The sequence below is a fragment of the Apaloderma vittatum genome, unplaced genomic scaffold (genome assembly GCF_000703405.1).
Source record: "Apaloderma vittatum isolate BGI_N311 unplaced genomic scaffold, ASM70340v1 scaffold9032, whole genome shotgun sequence".
NCBI classification, from domain to species: Eukaryota; Metazoa; Chordata; class Aves; order Trogoniformes; family Trogonidae; genus Apaloderma; species Apaloderma vittatum.
In genome coordinates, this window is record NW_009705261.1 from 147,767 (window position 1) to 169,638 (window position 21,872).

Below are 21,872 nucleotides of genomic sequence, written 5' to 3' on the forward strand. Positions count from 1 at the left end.
AGGAATGCCCGTAATTACAGAGAGCATGTTCCTCACTGACAGATTGCAGGAAGCGTAAAGATTGATGCTGTTTGTCTTTGGGAAAAAAAAGTGGCTCCTCCCTACACACCTCCTAATTCAGATTCTTCCGAGTCATTTTCTTCGCTGCCTCATAGCCCAGCTGCAACCACAGTGCTGCTTCCAGCACTTGCTGGAGCCTTCCAGTTGGCCTTACGCTGAGCCGGAAGGCAGCGGGGTGAGGTTGCCTCATTTCCCTTGCATGCCCACATCCAGAGACTACTTTCAGGAGCAGCGTGTTCCTTCCTTTGGTGGAACCCAAACACCTTACAATATTGTGCTGGGTGTTTGCTAAAGAGCCTTTAAAGCTATAACAAGCCAAACAACAAAAAAACCTGCAGTGTATTTATTCCCAGCACGCTTTGATCAAAGGGAAAGAAAATGGCATCTGAAATGTGCTTACAAAGCAAATGAATCCCAAAGGCTCAAAGAAATAATGGGTATAAGGAAATACCCATTCCACGCCCTCCCCAGTAGGGTTCTGGCTTTGAAGCAACATCATAGGGTCCTTTCTATGGGGAAAATCTTGTCTTTTTAAGTCCTTCTTGAGCCTTGGCAGTTAAATGCTATTTGGATTTTCTAAGAATGAATATGGCTGGTTATTCTCCATTTTTGAGGCCCCTAATGCCATGAACTTCAAGCAGATGAGATTCCAGTTAAAAATCTTGGAAGGCCCAATGTGAGAAGTGAAATCTCACCAGTGGCTGTGAGAAGGTGAACTAAAAGGTGAGGCAGGAGATGTCTCTGCATTTTAATATTCTGGGAGGTAGAGGGTTTACACGCTTTGAGGTCATGGAGTGTAGAGCCAGAGAAGCTGACTCTGGTCCTGGATGTGGGAAAGCCATACTGGGCTGAGTGTCTGACCGTAGCACCATCCCGGTTTGTACCCAGTAAGTACAGGTTCACAGGGAAGACATGCAGGCAGATGTAGCAGTGGTTTTCCCAGGTATTTCTCAAAGGCAACAATATCTGTGGGATAGGATGGTCTTGCAGACAAGTCCGTCTTTATCTGGAGGTAAAAATGCAGCCACTTTGTAGAGACTGTGCTGGGTCTGCGTGGCTGTCTAGCATGGGGACAGGAGCGGACATTCACTCATACGCTGGCACTTTCCTGCTTTACACACTTCAGCTGCCGAAGGTGATCAGGTGATCTCAGTTTGATGGCAATACAGCGCTACTGAAGAACCCACAGATCTAGGAAGAGTTGCCCCTTTCTCACTGTTTTTAAGTGAAGCAGTTTTTTAATATTCCCTCTCTGACTCCTTCCCAGGTGGGTGACCGGCCAATGGAGTCCCTGCTCTGCTACTTGTGAGAAAGGTGTCCAGCACCGGGAAGTGACTTGTGTTTATCAGTTGCAAAACGGCACCTACGTTAACACGAGAGACCTCTACTGCCTTGGCAACAAACCGACAACGGTACAAAGCTGTGAAGGACGGGACTGCCTTTCCATCTGGGAAGCATCAGAGTGGTCAAAGGTAGGAACTTGATTCAAGAAAGGAGCTGAACTGCGCGTAGGTCTGCATACGCTGCTCGTAATCCAGCGAGGTGCTTGAAATGAAGCGTGTTCTCACAGTCAGCATGCTCGGTGCCTCACAGCATTGGGGCACTGGGTAGGACTGTCAGTCGTGGAGACAATCAGGTTGGAGCTGAGGTTTGTATTCCATACTGAATAAGTTATTAAGAGAGGCTTTAGGTATCATGCTACAGTAACTATATCTTTCGATCTGAAAACTCTGACCAGCAAGGAAAAACATTTCAGTGACCTGAGGCTAGAAGTGTGATAACCCACCAGGGCTTCTGGCTCCATTTAAATGTGGTGTGAAACAAATACCAGATTTATCAAGCATCTGCATGTTACCGAAAATGTACAATCTTTGGCCCTTACCCAGCCTTCTTCTGTGTAATTCCAGGAACGTGAAAAAGCTGATTATGCTTTGTCTGAAAGGTGCATCTCCATGTAGTTGCAGAGTTAAGAAGTTATTCTCAGATATTATAAATGCATTTCAGATACAAATTATGGGTGGTCTGTAGAGCCTGCGTTTTGTTCAGTAACAGTGAACTGGGAGTATAGAGAGCAACTTTGTGAGGAACAGTGCTAGTGGGATGTCCATGCTGGTTCTGATATTGTATGTTAGGGTCATCTGAATGATGAGAAGATCCTTTGACTCTTGGCGCAGTGCTCACAGCAATTCCAGCCTCATTCCAGACTGACTGTGTTCTCTGACTGTCCAGCAACAGTCATTTCTGTGGGAAGAATCTTTCCTTGTCATTCATCTCTATTTTGAAGCAGTGAGCTCTTGTCTGAAACATCGTCAAAGAGTTTTTGCAAAATATTAGTGTTAGAAATGTGCTTAGAAGTGACAGAAGCTCAGCATACAAGAGGTCTTGCACCGAGGAATGGGGTTTTTTTTAACAAACACAGTGTGATTTCATTGCCCATCTTTCAAACAGGAAATCTCTGTTTGGCAAGTGAGACAATAATTAAGTGCGAGTAGTGTTTCCTTTCAGGAAGATGCTGTATCTGTTCACTAACACGTGAGATTCGTTTTCTTTCTGAGCTCTTTCATTTCAAAAGGTGTGGAGAAACACGCCAAAGTTTCAGCAAGTTATGTGATAGGTCTTTTGTGTGTTGCAGAAGTATCCCTTTCAGGTGATGCCCTCTTTCTTATAGCTGAGACTATTCGTATGGTGGAGTTCCTGCCTAGTTTACCTGGGGGACTTTTATTTGGGTCTTTTGTTAACTGTCCCAGGTACTTGCCTCTCTTTTTTATGAAATGGAGTAAGTCAGGTTACAGGAGACTTTCCAGAGTGGAAATCTTCCATATTGTTTGACCATGTAGCTCATTTGCAAACATGTAATATTGTAAGATTTTTTTGTTTAACAACTGGTTTACTTTTCCTTTGATAAATTTATTTACTTTCTGTTGTGTCTGTAATTGCCTGCTTGTGATTTTAAAGTCTTCTGGCGCTTTTCTACTATTATGTAGCACAGTTGACTCCAGGACACATTTGATGCTCTGCCAGTTTGCACACTTCTCATGACTAGGACTTTCTTCAGCGGTAATCACTTTAATCCTTAACATTTTAATCTGATGTTGTGAAGTAAATATCACAGCAGTGGTATCATTTAATAAATCAATTTTCTCATGTATGTTTTGGAACTTTTCGGTTACACAACAAAAAACAGTCAACCACATTGGTGTCTGGTCTCCAATAAAAAAAAATATGTTTTCAAAGCAAATTCCAATGCAATCCTCATTGTGGAAAAAAATAAGTTCCCCTTTTATTGCCAAGCACTTGAGATTGTTTTGGATAAAGTATCGCTCAACAGATTTTTAATGACAAAAATAGAGACTTTCAGAAAAAGGTGAATGTTTCTACTGTTAGGGAACTAGAGTAGAAAAAATATGGATTTTCTTCAAATAAAGGAGCTGTGTCTTAACTGCAAACTTGTGTTGCTCCTTTACAAAGCCTCATGAGATTTGGCTAAGTAATTTGTTAATAAAATAAGACCTAATGATCTCAGCTGGATGCTCAGGGACTGTGGATGTTAATTTGTAGACTGCTCTGTTGTGGAATCTCTACAAAATCTGTATGTTAAGAAATTCTTCATGAAAATAAAGGACTTGAAGAAAGAAAAATCTCTTAAGGAGGGTGATTTATATGTGACCACCAAAGATCTGCTGGAAACCTTTTGCAAATGCTGTTTTGTCTAGGAAAGTATATGCAGTATTAATCTGTGAATGACTTAAAAGCTTGTGGGAAGAACAAACAGTTGGTGTTTTTCCCAGACTCGCTTGTAAAACCCACCTAGAGATTTCTCCTACTGTGAAAAATACTCCCACTTCAGTTTGATTTACTTCGAGTAAATTGGACCATTTGAGAGATTTTATACATTCTGCTTTGTAGTTTGAGACGAACCAGTGCGAACCTGAGGAGTCCACCCTGAGGACTGAGGAAAATGATACATAATTTGGGAAAGTCTATACAACTTGGGGCAAATTCATGGCTTGAAGGTACCATTTGGGGAGCTCCAGCCTGGAATCTCTGGCAAGTGTTGCGCTCCGAGGAGTCTAGCAAAGCAGTTTCTGAAATTCTACAAAGCCTGGAAAGATTCATCCCATCCCCGAATCTCGCAGAACTCTACAATGGTGCTCGTTACAAAGATGTTACATCCGTAAGGAGGTCATGCCATGAGCAGCACATAGTAAATGAAGTGGAAGGTTTCCCAGATTTTCAAGAAGTCACTTTGTAGTGCTCTGAAGTATTTAAAGGCATGTCTGTTTGCTTGCCAGCTCATAAACGCTTGTCATTCATGTCCTTAACAAGGCCAGCAGGTCAGAACTGCCTGGATTGTATTTTTAAGACGGTTAGACAGGCATGCTGAGATTTGTCCATTTGATGTAATTTATATCAAGCTGACGCTTGTTTCCAGCACAGACCCCCTGGATGGAGAAGCTTCTTGGAATACGTTCAAAAGACCTCACAGAATATCTCATATCTTCGCTATTTATTCAGTGTCAAATCAACTGTCTTTTCTGTGCTGATCCCCTGAAGGGGAGAACTTGACATGCTAAAGGAGGTTAGTTTTTATCTCAGCTGGTACATACATCATTTTTCCACCCACCTGTCTCCAGTGGCTCTTCAAGAAAATGTCTCGCCCCTAACCACTGCAGTGCAAGCCGATGAAGAACAGAGATCCTAGCCCTGCTGCTGGGTCGTGGCATGCAGTTGGGTGGCTGGGACAGCATCAGCACATCTGTTACTCTGTTACCAAACGGGTTATTTAAAACAGAAAATCTGTTTCAGTTTATGCCAGTGTCCTTTCCTCAGATAGTACAGTCCATGAGATCAAGATAAATTCTCCAGTAAAACAGAATTTGCAGCCAAGCGTTGGCAGAGGTAACAAATGGGTGACCCAGGTACCCCTGCTCTTTAGAAGCTGCCTTTGTGGGGCCCAAGCATGAACACATTTGTGGATAATTTGCACTCACTCACATGAATGTTGATGTTCAGGTGCCCAAATATTTGAATTGAGTCTTGCTTCGGCAACTGACTCTAGCAGCTCTAGCAGGCTGCTGCTTTCTCAGAGGGCTTCAGACAGTCCTTGCTTATGCTTTTGGTGTTGAGAAGTCTGTCCTTCATCCCTGCTGATGTCTGTGGCTGACTTGCTGGCCCTGCCTGGGAGCTGATCACAGCGCCGTAGCGCGCTGAACAGAGCCTCCCCTGAGCTATTCCCTTTCTGCATTTGAAGTTCTTTGGAACTAACACGGTGATGAGCGTATGGCTCGTCATGTACGCGTTTCACATGAGAACATGTAAGCACTATGACTTTGCCATGATATGTACAAACCATGCCGCAGAAATGCATTTGGAACAGTGGTCTCGTGATACTGTGGTTAAAAAATGCATTTATCACCATCATTTTACTCCTATGATACATCAAGGGATGTGGCAATTCTGTGTTGTAAATCTCAGCATGTCCTTTTCCAGTGTGAGTGATGACTCTTGAACACAAGTTTTAAGGATTTTTTCATCTGTGACAACAATTCTAGCAAAATGCCAACTGATAGTTTTCAGAGAAGGCTGATTTTCAGAATTGCTATTTTTCACAGGCAGGTGAATTGCTGTATTTCACAGGCAGGTATGATGCTTTTCGAATTACACTTTTGTCTTTGAAAGGGACTTACTTAGATTATTGGGAGAAAATCTTATGGGTTATCAGTTTTCCTCTATGTTCATGAAACTAGTTTTCCTTTTAGCTATGTTACCAAGATAGAAGTTATCACGCCTAGGCATCATGTAATAGAAAGCAAATACTTCTTGTTTTGCAGTGCTCGGCAGACTGTGGCAAGGGGATTCAGAAAAGAACAGTGACATGCACGAATTCTCAAGGAAAATGTGACGCAGCCACCAGGCCAAGAGACGAGGAAGAGTGTGAGGATCACACAGGCTGTTACGAATGGAAAACAGGAGATTGGTCTAAGGTAACAGTGAATGCTACGTGGCATTTTTTTTTCTAATTGCAAGGATGTTCAGGGTGCTGTGCTTCTGTGTGCTCTGTGCATTAACATACAGTTTAATTATTTGGAAAGGAAGGATTTAACTGCTTTTAACTGGAGGTTTTGCTGGGTTTTAAACTTTCCCCTTCTGCCATTTATAACCAAATGTTGCAAGACAGGCTTAGGGAAATGACCCAGTAAGTTTTAAAGAAGCGTATTCCAAATAGGATAGAAATGAGTATTAACTGAAAGCTTAACCATCCAAAGGCCAACTTCCCATCACAGGTGGGCTCATGTTTTCAAAAAGCTTCTTGATAAACGTTGCCTGCTTTCCGTATTTCAAAAAGCAAACTCTCGTGCAGGTCCTGTCTGCAGAATCAGAGAATACACTAATTTATTAGCACTGATGCAAGACTAGGGCTGTGCAGCAGAATTTCATGTTAGTCTGGGACCTACACAGCATAGTCCAGTCCTAAACTTAAACCAATCACCTGAAATGAAAGCAAGCCATGAATTTAAAGCCAGAACCAAAACCATCAATCCCTTCCTCAGGCCGGATTTTACCTTCACTCAGGCCTGTCTGAAATTAGTGTCTCCAGTGACATCAGTGGAATTAATTCCCAAATGCAGGGGATTAAACCAGAGCAGTCTGCTCTGTATTCACATTCTCATCTTGAAGTGATGGGTGGTTTTGCTGGAGGAGGAGGCCTGGCAGTGTGAGAAACTCAGCCTTTGCCAGAATTGTTCATAAAGCATCCTTTACATTGCTGACTTCATGTTTGCACAAAGAACTAGAATTTCCCAGGAGTATTATATTCTGCTTTGGGTTTACCTTATCTTTGTAAATGTACTGTTCTTTAAACAGAAAACTACTTTGTGTTCTGGAATGTACGGCATGTATAGAAACCACTGGGATACAGTAGTTGCATTTGGCTTTCCAAAAACCCAAACTCCCAGCAAGCAACATGCAGTGAAACAGAGGCCCGTGATGGGCAAATTGGCTTATCTGCAATTCCTTTTTTTTTTTTTTTTTAACATTGTGGTTATATACTCTGTCATAGATACATGAATTTAATGGTGTCAGTGCTGGAAAATGCATTAAGAACCTGCCGTATACAAAAGGTCTGTATTTATGCTGAGCCAGGAGTTTGTATCACAGAATGTTTAGAGTATTGAACATTATTTTATTCATAACCTGGCACACAAGAGTCCGTGCAAGCTGGCCAAAACAAACAGTTCCTGTGTGTTAACAGGTGAAATAACATTATTTATTTATTTGTGGAATTTGAAAACATTTTGGCATGCAAATTGACCCTGATTCTCTTTACAGGGAAGAATATGATATAATTGTATATTCACTGATTACATGGACTGAAAGTTCATTATTGTATGAATGGTTCCAATCAGATAAAGATGTTGGCTCAGTGCTAGAAAGGCTGCAATCATACATTGGTCACAGTAAATAGTGTTGGTGATGGATTTATTGTCTGCATGTGAGCAGGACAGGATCAGTGCAAAATCACTCGTTATTTGCAATTCTTAACTCGGGATCAGGATCCTCCCTCTGCAGAAGGGCACAAAAGCTTGTGTGCTGCATATGTGGCCTGCTTCTGTCTGCAGGGAGCTTCTGCCAACTCTCTGCTTCCCAGGAATTTCACCCTGTGTGAGCCCAGCAGGATGTTCTTGGACTTGGATTTGGTTTATAAGGAGCATTTAAAATTCTAGACATATTGGTTAATTCTGCCTGGACACTTAGATCACACAATTGGGTTTGTATTCTCTGAGCAAAGGGGTAAACAGAAGGCACTACTGGATTGCTAGAAAGGGGCATGGGTAGATACAATTCTTGTCCCAGAAACCCAGATAGCTGAAATATTTGGTGTGGTGTTCGATTCCTCACAAATCCTGAGCACAAGATTTTCGTCACGAGGATCCAGAAGCTTTAATGTGGGGCTTAGACTTAGGGCGAGAGCCTTTGCAGCTATCAGCAGCAACTCGGTGGTGGTGTCCAGCTTAGAACAGTTCCTCCTTTAGGGAGAAATATAAAGTCTGCAGCAGTTAGATTACAGTGTACTCTTTAACATTCATACTTCCAGGGCAAAATTCCATGGTAAAACAGTTGTTCCTGGTGCTGTAAAAATCACTGTGTGAGAGCTTTGTGCTGACTAAGATGGAAACTCTTTTCTATTAGTACAAATTGATCTCAGAACAAGCAACAACTTTTTGCAATTAACGCATTCTGCATTTTTTACTTATTGTTAAGAATCATCAGGGAAGCAAGTTTTAACTAACAGTGGTAATCATCACAGATTAAAATAAGGGGCTTTGATGCTTTATGTGTAAACAGCTTACATGGTGCCTTGGTCTCCAATCTTTAATTTCCCAAACCAAGATTGTTTGAAGATACCGGGAAGTCATGTAAGGAAGAGGCAAAGCCTCATTTAAAAGTCAAGTCCAGATACACCGTGTGAACAGAACACGCTGTTTGGGTGGTAATGACAGCACGGTTCTTTTTATGTCAGCAGTAGCATTTTTAGAATAGATGAGAAAACAGAAGAGCTGCTAGCCCCGTATAAATAAGTCACCTCGTGTCTGACAGCAATGAATATGGTTATCCTATATAAGTTCTTGGATCCTGTTGCGTTCAGAAAGCTCACGAGTGGGAAGCAGTAAATTCTCCAAATCTATGCCAGACAAACTGTGGTTTTATGTTCTCAGACCCAAGATCCACTTCTGTATAGAAGAGGTGAGGAGGCATGGCCATGCTGATCTTTGACCTGCACCTACCAGCCAAAACCTTGTCTGCTGGCCATTGCCACATTGAAGAAAAGGAATTTTATTCCATTTTCTGTCAGATTTATTCACAGATGGTCTTTACTGTGTGTTAGAGCTGTGGAAAGTATTTGGAGCTAATTGAGCAGATTCAGCAAGCAGTCTTGGCTGTGATATTTGTGTACTCCCAATGTATTTGCAGCATATTTCAAGCGTTGCATGAGGAACTCACATATCTAGTTCACTTTGCAAACACATAGGGCCAGGTCTGTAATGTCATTTTAAATGTCTTTGAAGTTACCTTTGTCAGTCCAGTGCTTAAGATTAACAAACTGTGTACTGTAATTCCAAAGACAGAATATTGTTCTTAGTAACCATGTGTAATCTCCGTTACCTCTGCTATTAAATTTGCAACTTCTCTGCACTGCTGAAATTTCTTTTTCAAGCCCCTTCTCTTAAAGGGGTAAAATTATTATTTTTTACATCTAACACAAACACAGCATTGGTATTATGAGTTACATAAGTAAATTTTTCCTGGCCCAAGAGTCTTTGAACGAAGTAGAAGAACAGATTGTGTAGTAAGAGATCCACTGAAGATGTTAACCTGAAATCAGTGTTTTATTGTTGCCTGAATTCTTCAGATTTGCAATTCATTATATCATCCTTTTTTTTATATGATGCAATATACAAATGGGAATCCAAGCCATCTCCTATTCAGTCGTTTCTTCCAAAAGGAAATTCCACGTCCAGTTTGCATTCAGTTAAAGAAACAAACTTCTCATACCCTCTTTCTACTTTGAAACAGTTCCTCCTTGTTTGAAATCTGAGCTGTTAAATGTTCTAGCACTGGAAGCATTTTTACATTTTTCTTGTAATTGTCCTAGTCAGAAGAACAAACGTAAGTTGCTCAGTTTCCCCACACTTGCCTCAAACTCCTAGGCTGCTGCAAATGTGCCTCTTGATGATTAGCAAGACAGTAGTTCATTCTTTCATGATGAATGGTGTTTTGCTGACAAACTTGATGTCAAGGATTACGTTCCTGTGAAGAATGCGGGCAGCCAGTGAGCAGAATGTGTCCTTACGTGTGTGACTCTCCAGGAAGTTTAGCAGGATGCACGGCCCGTGTCGGTACCGTTCATGTCCCAGCTGATGAGGGGTGCACCGCTGGCCCGCTCCAGGGCTAGATGTATGGGCTGGCTGTGGCGATGACACAGATCACTTGTGCTGGAAGGTGAGCAGCACTAGGCACTGCTTTTTTTGCTACCTAAGGCTCCCCCCATGTCCTCAGCTCTCTCCCCTTCTGCTCTGCGAATAACATAGCAGGGAAAGCCCTCAGGTGTAAATGTACAGGCCAAAGCTGTATTTTTTTAATTCCTTTTCTTCAGTTGGCTTTTGGACTCTTCTAGGGTATAACTGAAGAGGTAAGGTTGTATAGCAGGAGCAATTCTTCACAAGATTTTAATGGAAATTTCTTCATTTCCAGTTTTATTTAATTGTTTCACTACTTTTATGCCTTGACATACTCTGTTTCTATTCTGTGACTGAAGAACTGTATTTAACCCAAGAGTGCAGAATGGTTTAAGGTTCCCAGTTTCATTTTTTTTTGACTGTTCTCCTTTTAACTGGTATTATATCAAGGAAGGTAAAATTACAAGCAAGATACACTGGCTCCATCGTTAGCGCTGACTTTCACAAGGGTGCATTTTCAGTTTTGTGGGTGGAAGTTTAAACATGCAGCTTCTGTCCCTCAGGCAACAATTTAGCTCATTAACCTATTATATTACATAGCCCAGTGAAAAGATTTCTAGAAGAAGAAAGATGCATGGGAGCCTTGTAATATGTTGGCTTTGCCATGTTTTTTTTCTTTGCAGTTACAGTAGGTGCTCTGTAAATACTAAGGCCTGTATTAATCTCGGATAACCCAATGTAAATCCAGGGTAACTGTCTTTCATTCTTCCCTACAACCCACTGGCCACAGGCCAAGGATCTCGCTCAGCACAGTGGGTCAGATATCAGTCTCTCTTACATTAGTGTAAATCCAGATTAATTCAGCCACTTAAGTTAATGCAGGCTTATGCCAATGCCACGCAGATCAGAATCTGACCTAACAGACTATGTGAGATCTTTGCATCTTGTGTAGGAACCATCACAGATCCGTGCTCCTAGGTGAAAACAAAAATATACGACACGTCCAGCTGGGATTCAACTAAGACAGAAAGTGGAGGAGAAATCTTCTTCTGCCACTTTACATCTCCTATAACCACCTGGCACAACTTTCACTGGATTCAGAAAGATTGTACACTCCAGAAACTGGAAAGCACTAGTAAGGATCAGCTTGGCAAAGTGGAATGTTAAACAATATTCTCACTGCCAAATAGTGTCAGGAGCGATAAAGTACATCTGAAAAATTACCTATAGCCACCTGCTCTCCCTGGACATCAGTAGTTGCCAATTTCTTTACAGTATTTTGCTCAGCCTGTGAAATCCTGGCTATGGGTTCTCATCCCAGAAGAATATTAACAATAGGGAGGAAAAAAATCTAATTTCCTATAAGAAAAATACTGGGTTTGTGCCAGACATTGAAGTGTTTCATACTGAAGATCAGCAGTCATTCATCACAATGGGTGGTAATGAGGATTTTGTAATTGCAAATTAATTGTTTTGGCAGGATTACAGTAGGTTGCATTCTTTAAGACATAAAACCCCTAGCCTTTCAGTAGGTCAAAATACATGTTGGGCTTGGGGTTTGGGTTTGGGTTTTGGTGGGGTTTTTTGTTGTTATTGTTTTTTTTAATAAAAAAATACACTACAATCTTCCAGTGCCAGGAAAGCATGTCTTCCAAGTTCCAAATGTTTGGAAACATCAACAAAATCCTCCATAAGCCTCATTTTTAATGATTAATTCACATTACATGATAAGAAGAGTAAATCAAGGGCAGCTGTGGTTTGAGAGGTATATTCAAAGCTGTTATAAATATAGAAGCAAACTGTCCTTTGTTCTAACACTTATTACAAACTCATGACTTGACCCATGATCTGTTTATGATAAACTATGGACAACTTGTTAATTCTTCATAAAGGTCACAACTAAGTTCATCTTCTTTTACCTTGGAGTAAATATCTTGCTGAATTGAGAAAAAAACTCCTTGGAGGGATGGTTGCTCAAAACCGCAGTCGCACACCAGAGCTGACAGACCCTTTCCTGCCTCTTACTCACTTTGGCCCAACAAACAACTGAATGATTTATGGCTGCTCGTGTGCATTCAGCACCACAGCTAGAACCTCACCCTAGAAGATTGTCTGCAGGCCTTGCTGATGCAAATTAGTTGTTCTCCAGAAGGTGATAGAGCTGGATGTGACAGCTCTGTTGTGGACAAACTTAGAACTACAGTTTTCATACCTCCACTGGATAGTTGCATTTTAGAAAAGAAAGTTCGTAGAATCACGGGATGGAAAATTCATATGAGTTCAGCTCATATTAACTACAGACTTTTGTATGGACCTGGGTCCATCAATTAACTGAATTCACATCAGTGAGCCTTGGACATCTGACAGTAGGTGCCTTGTTTGAGACAATTGTTGGGCTCTGTTTCCAGTCATTCTAAGACAGGCAGCTTCCAGGTAGTACTTTATCTCCTCTCTTTAGTAAAGGCTGAGTTGCCTTTTGAAATCATGATCTCCGTCAACTGCAAAGAGAATGTAAACAGAGCTAGTCAGATGAATCCCACCCCTTTTGTCCTTTAAGTCTCTCTTTCCTCATCTGTGAAATGTCCTTAGCTCTGGTCAGAGCTGTAACTATTGTATCATGGCACTAAAACAAGGTTGAGCCTCAATCTAGGCTTGTAGTAACTGCAGCTGTAGTTGGAAACCTGGGCATGGAAAGTGAGGAGATGCTGGCTGCAACGCAGTCTGGCCATGTCATTCCCCTGGGGACCGTAAGCCACAGAAACCAAGTCCTGCTGATGCCTTTGAGGCAAGTACTGCGCCTTGTTTGCACAATTTGCACAGCTCATCTCTGCTGGAGTTTCTGGGAACATCTGTAGTACAAATGATTTTGATGGGTCTTTTGTAAAGGAGAACGTACCGCAAGAAGACCATATTCATCAGTGTTTTGTTCGAAATGGAGCACGTTCTGTCACATGTTACTGTCTCATGTTCCAATACAGCCTCCAGTGATCCTATTAATTGGAAGAATAACTTTTCCTTTTTTTGATATTTTTTATTTAAAAGCCTAGTTCATTATTTGCATTTTTTTTGATGGAGAATTAAAGCCTCCCGCCAAGATCAGTGGATTGGAAATGGAATTCCATCATGGCTATTTTGCTCTGTTCTTAATGTGAAAAAGAAGAAAGCATGAAAGACAAGCCTGTCCAGACATTGGCATTAATTTTCTCAGAGTTACTCTGAGATCTTACAGTGTCTAGGATCATGATTTACAAATATGAACAGTCGGTAATTCCCCATTTAAAGTTTGTACTACTTATTTGAAGAGGTTCTTACCCCTTGAATCCTTATGGCATGCAATATGTATCAATAGCAGGGACTGCTATAATTTTGCAGTCTTTTCCAAGAGCCTTTTGAGATTTGACTACTGAGATATTAAGTTGACAATCCTCCAGAACATCTTTAAAGAGCAATTAGCGTCAGCCTGCTGGTTCTCCCTTGTTTGACTGCAAAGAGATGACGTGCAGTAAAGCTGAGCAGCTCCCTGTCTGGAGAACACTCAGGCAGGGCTGATCTGACAGAGATGAGCAGCCTCTTGCTGAAGTGGAGTAACCCTAAAGGAGCCCTTTGTTTAATTACTTTTTTTAATAAATTGCATTTAGGCAGCATTGATCATTAACCGATGAACAGCTTAAATACGTGTTCAGCGGAGCTTCAGTTCCCAAGGTATTCTTTCAGACTCACATCTGCAACAGTATGAATAACTAAAATACACGTTCAGCGGAGCTTTGGTTCCCAAGGTATTCTTTCAGGCCCACATCTGTGACAGGAGTCAGTGTGGGGCTATAGCTCATGTAGCCCAAAAAAAAACCTTGCTCAGCATCAGCAGCACACAGTGCTGTAAGAGCAGGGTGAGTTCTCAGGCAGTCAGCCTGGCTTGAGTAACATAGCTCTCCGTTACTGTCTGGTTTACTTAAAATTAGCTTGATTATGCCTTTTACATAAGGTGTTTTTCAGCATTATTTCCTTGCAGTTTTTCAAGTGGAATAACCTATGGAGTATTTTTACTTTGTACCTGCCACAGAACAAAACATTGCACACATGCTAGAATATGGTACCCCATAGGCCATACGGTGTCATTTCACATCTCTGCTTGACCCTGTTCTTGCAATCGAATTTTAACACTTGTGAGAAGAAAATTCTGGCGGATTGGTATAATGAATTAAATGACACTTCCTCATTAGCATCCACCTGGGCTGCTTTGCGCAAGTACTTGGGGGCACTGTCGCTACCCAGAATATTCATGCGTTCAGCTCGTAATCTCTGAACTCTCTGTACACAATGGAACTTTTCAGAATAGCAAAGTCAAGCATAATTATGCAGTGAGACATGCTGGATGTCCTGGTCAGGTCTTGTTCCTTCGGGTCATGCAGTTTGAAAGCACAGCTGTAGGCAGTTTGCAAAGATTGCTTCTCTCTTTTGCTTCTAAGATACTGTCACATCAGCCATGAGCATTTTCTGCTGTAATTTATTGTTTCTTCCCCTACCAAGTCAGGAAGGTATACGTTTTTTCTTGGCTAAATTAAACAAATCATTTCACAAAAGTTTCCTAATGAAAGATTGTTGTAAGCAAGACCAGATATGTTCTCTTTACAGATCTGGGTTTGAAAAAGAAGAAAAAAAAAGAAAAGAAAATAACAAGGAAACTTGAAAAACAGCTTACAGTTTGCCTTGGGCTAACTAGATCTTATCAGTGAAAAGACAGAAATTTCTTTCTTTAGTATGATGCCATGGTGAAAGTTGACCTGATGTTTATGAAAGCATATTGCATGCTGCTTTTCAGCTACAACTATAGAGTTTAAATTAGTGATACTCATAAAAAGCCTGATGTTAAGGTGTGTGGAGCACTGACTTTCAGAGCACACACATGTATACTATTAAGGTCTCGGGAACAGAGCAATTCCAGGACATTTGTCATTCATCTCAGATGCCGTGTTAGAATGTTATTAATAGGAACTTGTCTTGCTTTCCTTCTGACTTTCATAGAGGCAAGAAATAAGACCCTTGGGGGAAAAAATTCTCTACCCTATACTGACGCCTTGAAATACTTGAACTCTGAAGTCAGTAAAGCATGACTCCATCTCTCAATATTGGAGCTTTAGCCATAGTGTTATCCTTGGCTTCGGCAGCTTTCAGCAAATAGGGGACAAAACCAGTATCTTTAAACATCAGATGACTGCAGACTGATGAATTAAAAAAAGTAAAATCTTGCCTTCAGCTTAGTTATGACAGTCAGCGTGAACTGTATCTCCCTCCAGTGCATCAGCCTTCTAAATATTGGAGCACATTCAGGACTGGCTGAAGGGATGCTGGAAAAACCAAGTCTCTTGCAAAAGAGACTAACATCTCTTAGAAAAAAGTGACATTTTTGAAGGTGACATATGGTCTGAACGCATCACTGCCTTGCCAGCAGCCCTCGGCTAAGGCATAAGCAATGCTCTTTCTCTGGCTATCTTTTGTAGATCAGGAGTTGATGAAGTCCCTGACATATCTCAGCACTTACTGTAAATTCGTTCTGTTTTAATACCTAATATTCTCCTGAGGCATTTTCTTTTAAAGCAATTAGACATCTGTCAGCACCTTTGGTAGATTTCAAGCTTTCATGTCAGTATCCTAAGGTGGAAATAGCATTCCAGATGAAAAATCATAGCTTGGTCTTAAGGTTGGAGTTTTTCAGTGAGTAAATCTTCTTTAAGCTGATGAATGCAGCTGCTGCCTTGACAATATGTGAGTTTATTTCCTCCTGGATAGCCCCACTGGCTTTCACGTTACCGACAAAGAATGTGAATGGAGGCATTTTTGTATTCCTTTTGCCTTCTCAAGCAGGGCCTGAGCTGGGAGTTACAAGGGCTCTCATTAGGTTCACTTTTTATAACTGTTCATTAACTCCCTCTTTTTTACGGTGCTGAACAATCATTTGATCTTTGCCTGTGGGTGGATTTCCAGTTTACAATGGCTGTATTGTCAGTTTAGTGCATTATGGTTAAACTACATGAATTTTGCCTCTGCATTTTTCTGATAGTGATATCACTGGCAATGCCTGGTGGAAGGAAGAAAAAACACTCCTTTGTTTGACACCGGCGTCTCTATTCAAACCCTTGCCTGAGTCCACAGCTTCCCGGAGTGGATTTTGTGGATTTTCTCTTAGTACTTGCATAGCAACTCAGGTGGAGATTCACACAGCTCTGAACCATGTTCCCAACCCAGTCCTCCATATTCGCAAATCGTTTACTCCATTGTGGCATCAAAACATGTGCATATCTGGAGAGTTGCATCAATGCTTCCAAAGGCTATTCTGATTTTCAGAGCGTATTTGTTAATTGCAGTGCAAGAACTCAGTATCTGCCCCAAAAGCCCAGTGTCCCATCAGAATTTTAAGGCCCAGGCTACGCTCTCCCACACGCGATACACGCTCTCTCCGCCAGCTGTTGGCTGCCTGGAAGTTGCTCTGTTTGCAAGAGGACCACAGCACCTTTCCGTACTCGAACTCCTCGTAACCTGTGTCCAAGTCTGAGGGTCTTCTATAAGAGGGCACAGAGTGAGTGTAGCCCTGAAAATTGTTCTGTGGATACGCTTACTGGCTCCATAAATACTTAGGAAAAAGGAGACTGTTGCAATGCATTTAGGTGTCTGGAGTAGGGAGAGAAGTTATTTATCGGAATTTGCTGTTCAGTTGGAGCTTGATTTTTATGCCTCTTTTAATGATGTCCTGTTCTCGTAGTGCAGCATGAGTAACAATTCCCCCTTTGTATGTATTTTGTATCTATTCCTATTTCCTATGGAAATTCCTAGGAAAGAGACTATCCGAGTACAGAGCCGAAAATTTTGTCTTAAAATAAGCCAGATGTCCAACCTTCCTTTAGCTGCCAAGCCCAAAAGGGTTCAAGAAAGATGTTAAAATCTGTCTTCCTGGCTGTGAAAAACTAATTGCATAGCATAGGTGATGATCCCAGTCTCCCAGGAGAAGAAATAAAACTGCTTCGGGCAAAAACTCGGCTGTTATTTGTGTAAGGATTGGAATTGGCAGTGTCTGTGGAAAAAGTTTCATTGCTTGCCCTCCTTGCTGGTTAACAAATGCAGAGATGGGAACACAGACAAAGATGGGTGAGTGGCTGTATGTTGGTATCTGAAAACCTTTTATACCTTGTGAGAAACATGCTTTTTTCTTTCTTTCCCTCTTTCTTTCTTTTCACCTTCTCTGTTCAGAACATTCATAAGCACAGGGAATGCCTAAAATCCAAGACAGAGGTTTCAGACTCACTATGTTACAATCATGTGAAGGAACCCCATGGTCCAGATAGGTTGTCTTATGCTTGCGTGGTAACAGCTCTTCTGTTGGTAAAGAGGATGGACAACTCCCTCCCTCTGCAGAGTCCTGTGAGGATTAAGATTAGTAAAGCACTCCGATGCCTAAAAGTGCCACTGAAATCCTGAGGATTAGAGGTTGCAAATGACCAGTGAAGTGGAAGGGCCTAATAGTTGTGTTTATCGGGATAAAAATTGTTAACTTTAAATCCAAATGTAACAGCCAGGCCTGACTGACTTCCAGGCTGGTGGAAGTCACTGAGGGCACACGGTGCTGGGGAAGAGCAGAGGGACACCCAAGACTGATGAAATGCCGAGATCTCACTGCAGAAGCTCGTGTTGTGAGGAGGGTTTAAATAAGAAAGTTCAATGATTACATTTTTTGAATAGCTCACTGTAGGGCAAACAAGGAAAGGGCTCGTTCAGCATATCTTAAATATCCTAACCATTGTTGAGGTGTTAATAGACAGTGACCAAATTTTACTGTAAACTCAACATCTGAAAATCTAAGGGAAAAAAGAATCTGTTGTAAACTAGTATGTAGACATTACATTGAAATAAAAGAGATGAGAAGGAAAAAAAAAACAAGCTAAACAATTTTTTATTTAAAAAGTAAGTTCCAAAATGCATGCAAAATGTTCATACAGCACAACTCCTGCCTGCAGAATACAATAATCAGGTCCTGGAGGGGGCTGTGCAGCTGGAAACGCAGAGGTATGCTGCACACCGGGGTGGCTTAATGGCAAAGTCCAGAAGGGAACTGAGCCAGAGTTTGTTCTGAAAGGGGAAAATCAGTCCTAGAGAAGAGCACTGGGAGAAAGGACAGGAATAAAATGCAGGTGGAATATGGGGGAAAAATAAGAGAAAAGCAACTACAAATCCAGTGAGTACACCAAATAGAAGGAACTTGTTTAATGAACAGTCATTAAGTGAGTGACGAAGGAAGAAAGATAGATAAAGAGTCTGTGTTTTTTTTGATAATAGACATTTGACAACCAGTATTTTCACTGATCCTACAGTTCCTCCTACCCAGAAATAAACTCTTCACTCATGTAAATGTATTTCTGCACTGGACTTCTGAAGCACAACTCCGTCAGCTCCATTTTTCACAGTCCTGTTCATATGAGGGTACTTTATGTCAGGCCTTTCAGTGATCCACACGGGAAGGAAAAGCTCCCTGTGCTCCACCCCGAACAGAGCTATACTTCTTGTATCAGGTGGTTTTTGAGAAGCAGCAGGGGTTTCTTGTGATACTTCAGAACAAAATGACCACGTCTTTGCTGTGCTCTCCCCCATAGATGGGAGAGGTGGTGGCCTGCGTGCATCCATGTGTTCTTCTGCCCCGAGTCCTTCTCTTTAAGAATTGCCACTCTGAGATGATAGCATTTTCCAGGGAGAGAGCTCCAGTGCCCTGACTTTGTTCAGGAACAGCAGAGGACAGAAAACAGGATCTTTTTTACATCATCCTAATTATATCTCCTGAGTTTTCCCTCACCTCCTCCTCTCCCCCAGCGTTTGCTTGTGTGTGGCTTTAGCAGAAATAGGAATCTTACCAAAGTCCTGCAACCCATTGTTTCTTTATTTTAAATACAAGGTTCTTTTATTAACTCCAGCTGGTGCACCTCACTGTGCTCACTGTGTTTGCTTTATTAAAATTGAACAGTGTGCAAGTAGGACATTGTAAATCACAAGTGACTGGGCCAGAGGAAGAGGGAGGGAGGGAGGGACTCCAACCGTATGACAACAAAGAGAGCATATAAACAGGCTGGGCCTCCTGGCTAATAGAAGCCAAAATTCATGGAGTACAATTTGCAATTGCTCCCAGGAGGAAAGACAAGTGCCAGACGGTTAGCAGGGAGAGACATGAGAGTGAATACTTGAATACCTGATGTGCTTTCTTGTATGCTGGAACAGAGCTGCTCTAGAGGTCTGGGCATGCAGGAGGAGCTGCCTGTCTCTGCTGCAGTCCTTGGCTTTACCTTACATTGGTGCCTGGCAGTGGTCATCTTGTGTGTGGAGGAAGCCTCGTTAAACCATCCAAAGCTTGGAGAGGACTTTTAAACCAAGACAACTGGTGTCACTGGGTCCCTCATGGAGAGGGAGATGGAAGCTGCTCATCCACAGTTAAGCAGTGTATGTTTTCCAGCTTTGCCTCATTGTGGCTGGTGGATGGAATTGCATCTCTGCCTCCTTGGACCTCATGGGCATTCCCAGGAACAGTGTGTATGGACTCAGAGCAAGTCCCTGAAGCTGCAGTTCATGGACAAATCCAGCAGCTGTATGGAAGGTCCCTGGCTGACAGGATGACCCCGTTGCTGAGTCCTCAGCACCAGACCGAGCTGCCAGTCTGCTGCACACTTCAGCTCTGGCAGTGAATTTTCTGGTATATGTGTGTGTGTGATTTGGAAGCTGCTTTGCTTGGATCATGTCTCAGTGCCTTCTCTCCTCCAGTGCTCTTCAACCTGTGGGAAAGGCCTCCAGTCACGCGTGGTCCAGTGTATGCACAAAGTCACCGGGCGCCACGGCAATGAGTGCCCTGTCCTGTCCAAGCCAGCGGCCTACAGGCAGTGCCACCAAGAGGTCTGCAATGAGAAGATAAACGTCAACACAATTACCTCGCCCAGACTTGGTGAGTGAGGGCTCTTGGGGGGAAGAAGCCACCTGCGAAGGACCAGACAAAGCCCAGAGTCCCAGTGTTCTCGGTGTGAGAAAAGTGGGGTTCCAAAGAATTGCCCAGAGCCAGAAATTAGGAGAGGCCTGCCCAGTCAGATGCTGGGCTCAAGGTCTAGTGTGGATGGGTTGTCTCTTGTCCATCAGCCCTTGCCTCAGACTTTGCCTGAGCTGGAGCTGACAGGCCTATCTTTCTCCATCACAAACACCTTCACACCCTGCTTTTGCTGCAGTGAGTGTAAAATATGGTAATTTATTCATCCATGCCCCAAGAAAAGTACATGACCTTGCCAAGTAGAGTACTACCGGTTGTTTTTTTCCCTTTTCCTTTTCATGATTGTAGTTTGATGAATTAATTTTCTCAGGAAAGCAAGAGAACTTCCAGCCTCTTTCTGTGACCCCTTTGATTTTCTGTCACTGTCCTTCTCCTCACCCTCCCCGCATCCCCTGTATACCTGGCTGACAATATGGTGATAAGCCATCTGTTTCCCAAAAACACCTCAACATAATATTTAAGAAATCTCCCTAGTTAAGAAATCCTCTCTTACTCCAAAATTGTGGGAATACATTATTTTCCACATCATATTTGCTCCGTTTATAAGGGGATAAAAATACATTTTTCCAAATTTCAGCCCCATGTGTTCAGCCACAGCTCCAAGAACCAAGCTGGTTTCTTTACATTTCACACATCATCACCGGCAAGCTGAAGCTAAACGAAGCTATTGGCTGCGCTGACACAGCCTCCTATGTGCCTCCCGTTACTTTTCGGTACAAGAGGCCGAGTTGTAAGCAATGCTGCTAAAGCTTACCAGAAAGAACAGCATCCACCCTCCCAGCAGAGCGAGTCGCGCAGGCTAAGCCTCTAGTACGCCTGAAAAGGCAGAGCTGCTAAGTGATAGAGAACCATTGTCTAAAAGCGCTGGTCAGTATTAAATAACACTTCAGACTAGGACTGGACCTGCAGCTTCTGAACTTGAATTCGTTTCCTGAACGTTTAACAGATGTTTAAAAGAATATGGGAAATTGTATTCTTGCAAATACAGTCATACTGAGGAGCTGCTAACCTCTTTTGTTTAGGAACATCTGAGAGTAATTCCCAGATATTTTAGCACTAAGAGCATAGTGAAAGAAAAACATTTCATTTGAGAAATAAGCCCTTGATACACTGATGAGACAAGAAATCCATCCTAATTCACATTTTAGGACAAAGTAATAAAAAGCTCACGTGTTTAGATGACTTGAGGAGGCTCAAGTGCCTGCTGAAAGTAATCTGCAAGTAATTTGGGATGCTTATGTTTCTAAACCAGGCTTTGGAATTGCCAGGGCCAGAAACAACGATATTTGATATTAGCAGAAAGATAAATCACTTGAGTGTTTTGCTCTTCCTGCTTATAAACAATTCTCATTGGTTTATCTTTAAACTAAATTTTCTATTTTCTGCAATGGAAACCTCACCAACAAAAATGTATACAGCAAAGAATTCCAGTAGTGCAAACCTCACACTGCCTTGTCCCCTCTCCAGAATGTTTTTCACGCCAGGTAACATTTTCATATTCTCTCCGTCAGGCACCTGATCCATGTTGCTTCCTCAGCATGCTTCCTGCCTTTCTTCACAACTTAGGAGGGACCATGGACGTCTAAAATATTAGAATCCTGGCCTTGTTTGTGGCTCAGTGTCTTTCTATTCTATCAAGTCTCTCATCTCAGATTCATAAGGTCTGTCTCAGATGTTCTTGCAGGATTTATTCAGCAAAATCACATTTTCTGTGCCTGATTGGAACCGTAGCTGCTGGGCAGTGCTGCAGATCTAACCCCCTCAAAACACCGCTCCACTTCTGGCAG

At 42.1% G+C, this 21,872-nt stretch overlaps 1 protein-coding gene across 1 annotated transcript in view; it reads left to right on the forward strand.

Annotated features, from left to right (window-relative positions):
• ADAMTS17 (ADAM metallopeptidase with thrombospondin type 1 motif, 17) overlaps positions 1–21,872 on the forward strand; it is a 162,329-nt gene that overhangs the window by 138,850 nt on the left and 1,607 nt on the right. Inside the window, exons 19-21 of the mRNA XM_009865321.1 lie at positions 1,328–1,532; positions 5,892–6,044; positions 19,812–19,989. Coding sequence (XP_009863623.1) covers positions 1,328–1,532; positions 5,892–6,044; positions 19,812–19,989 — 536 coding nt within the window. The remainder of the gene's footprint in view (positions 1–1,327; positions 1,533–5,891; positions 6,045–19,811; positions 19,990–21,872) is intronic.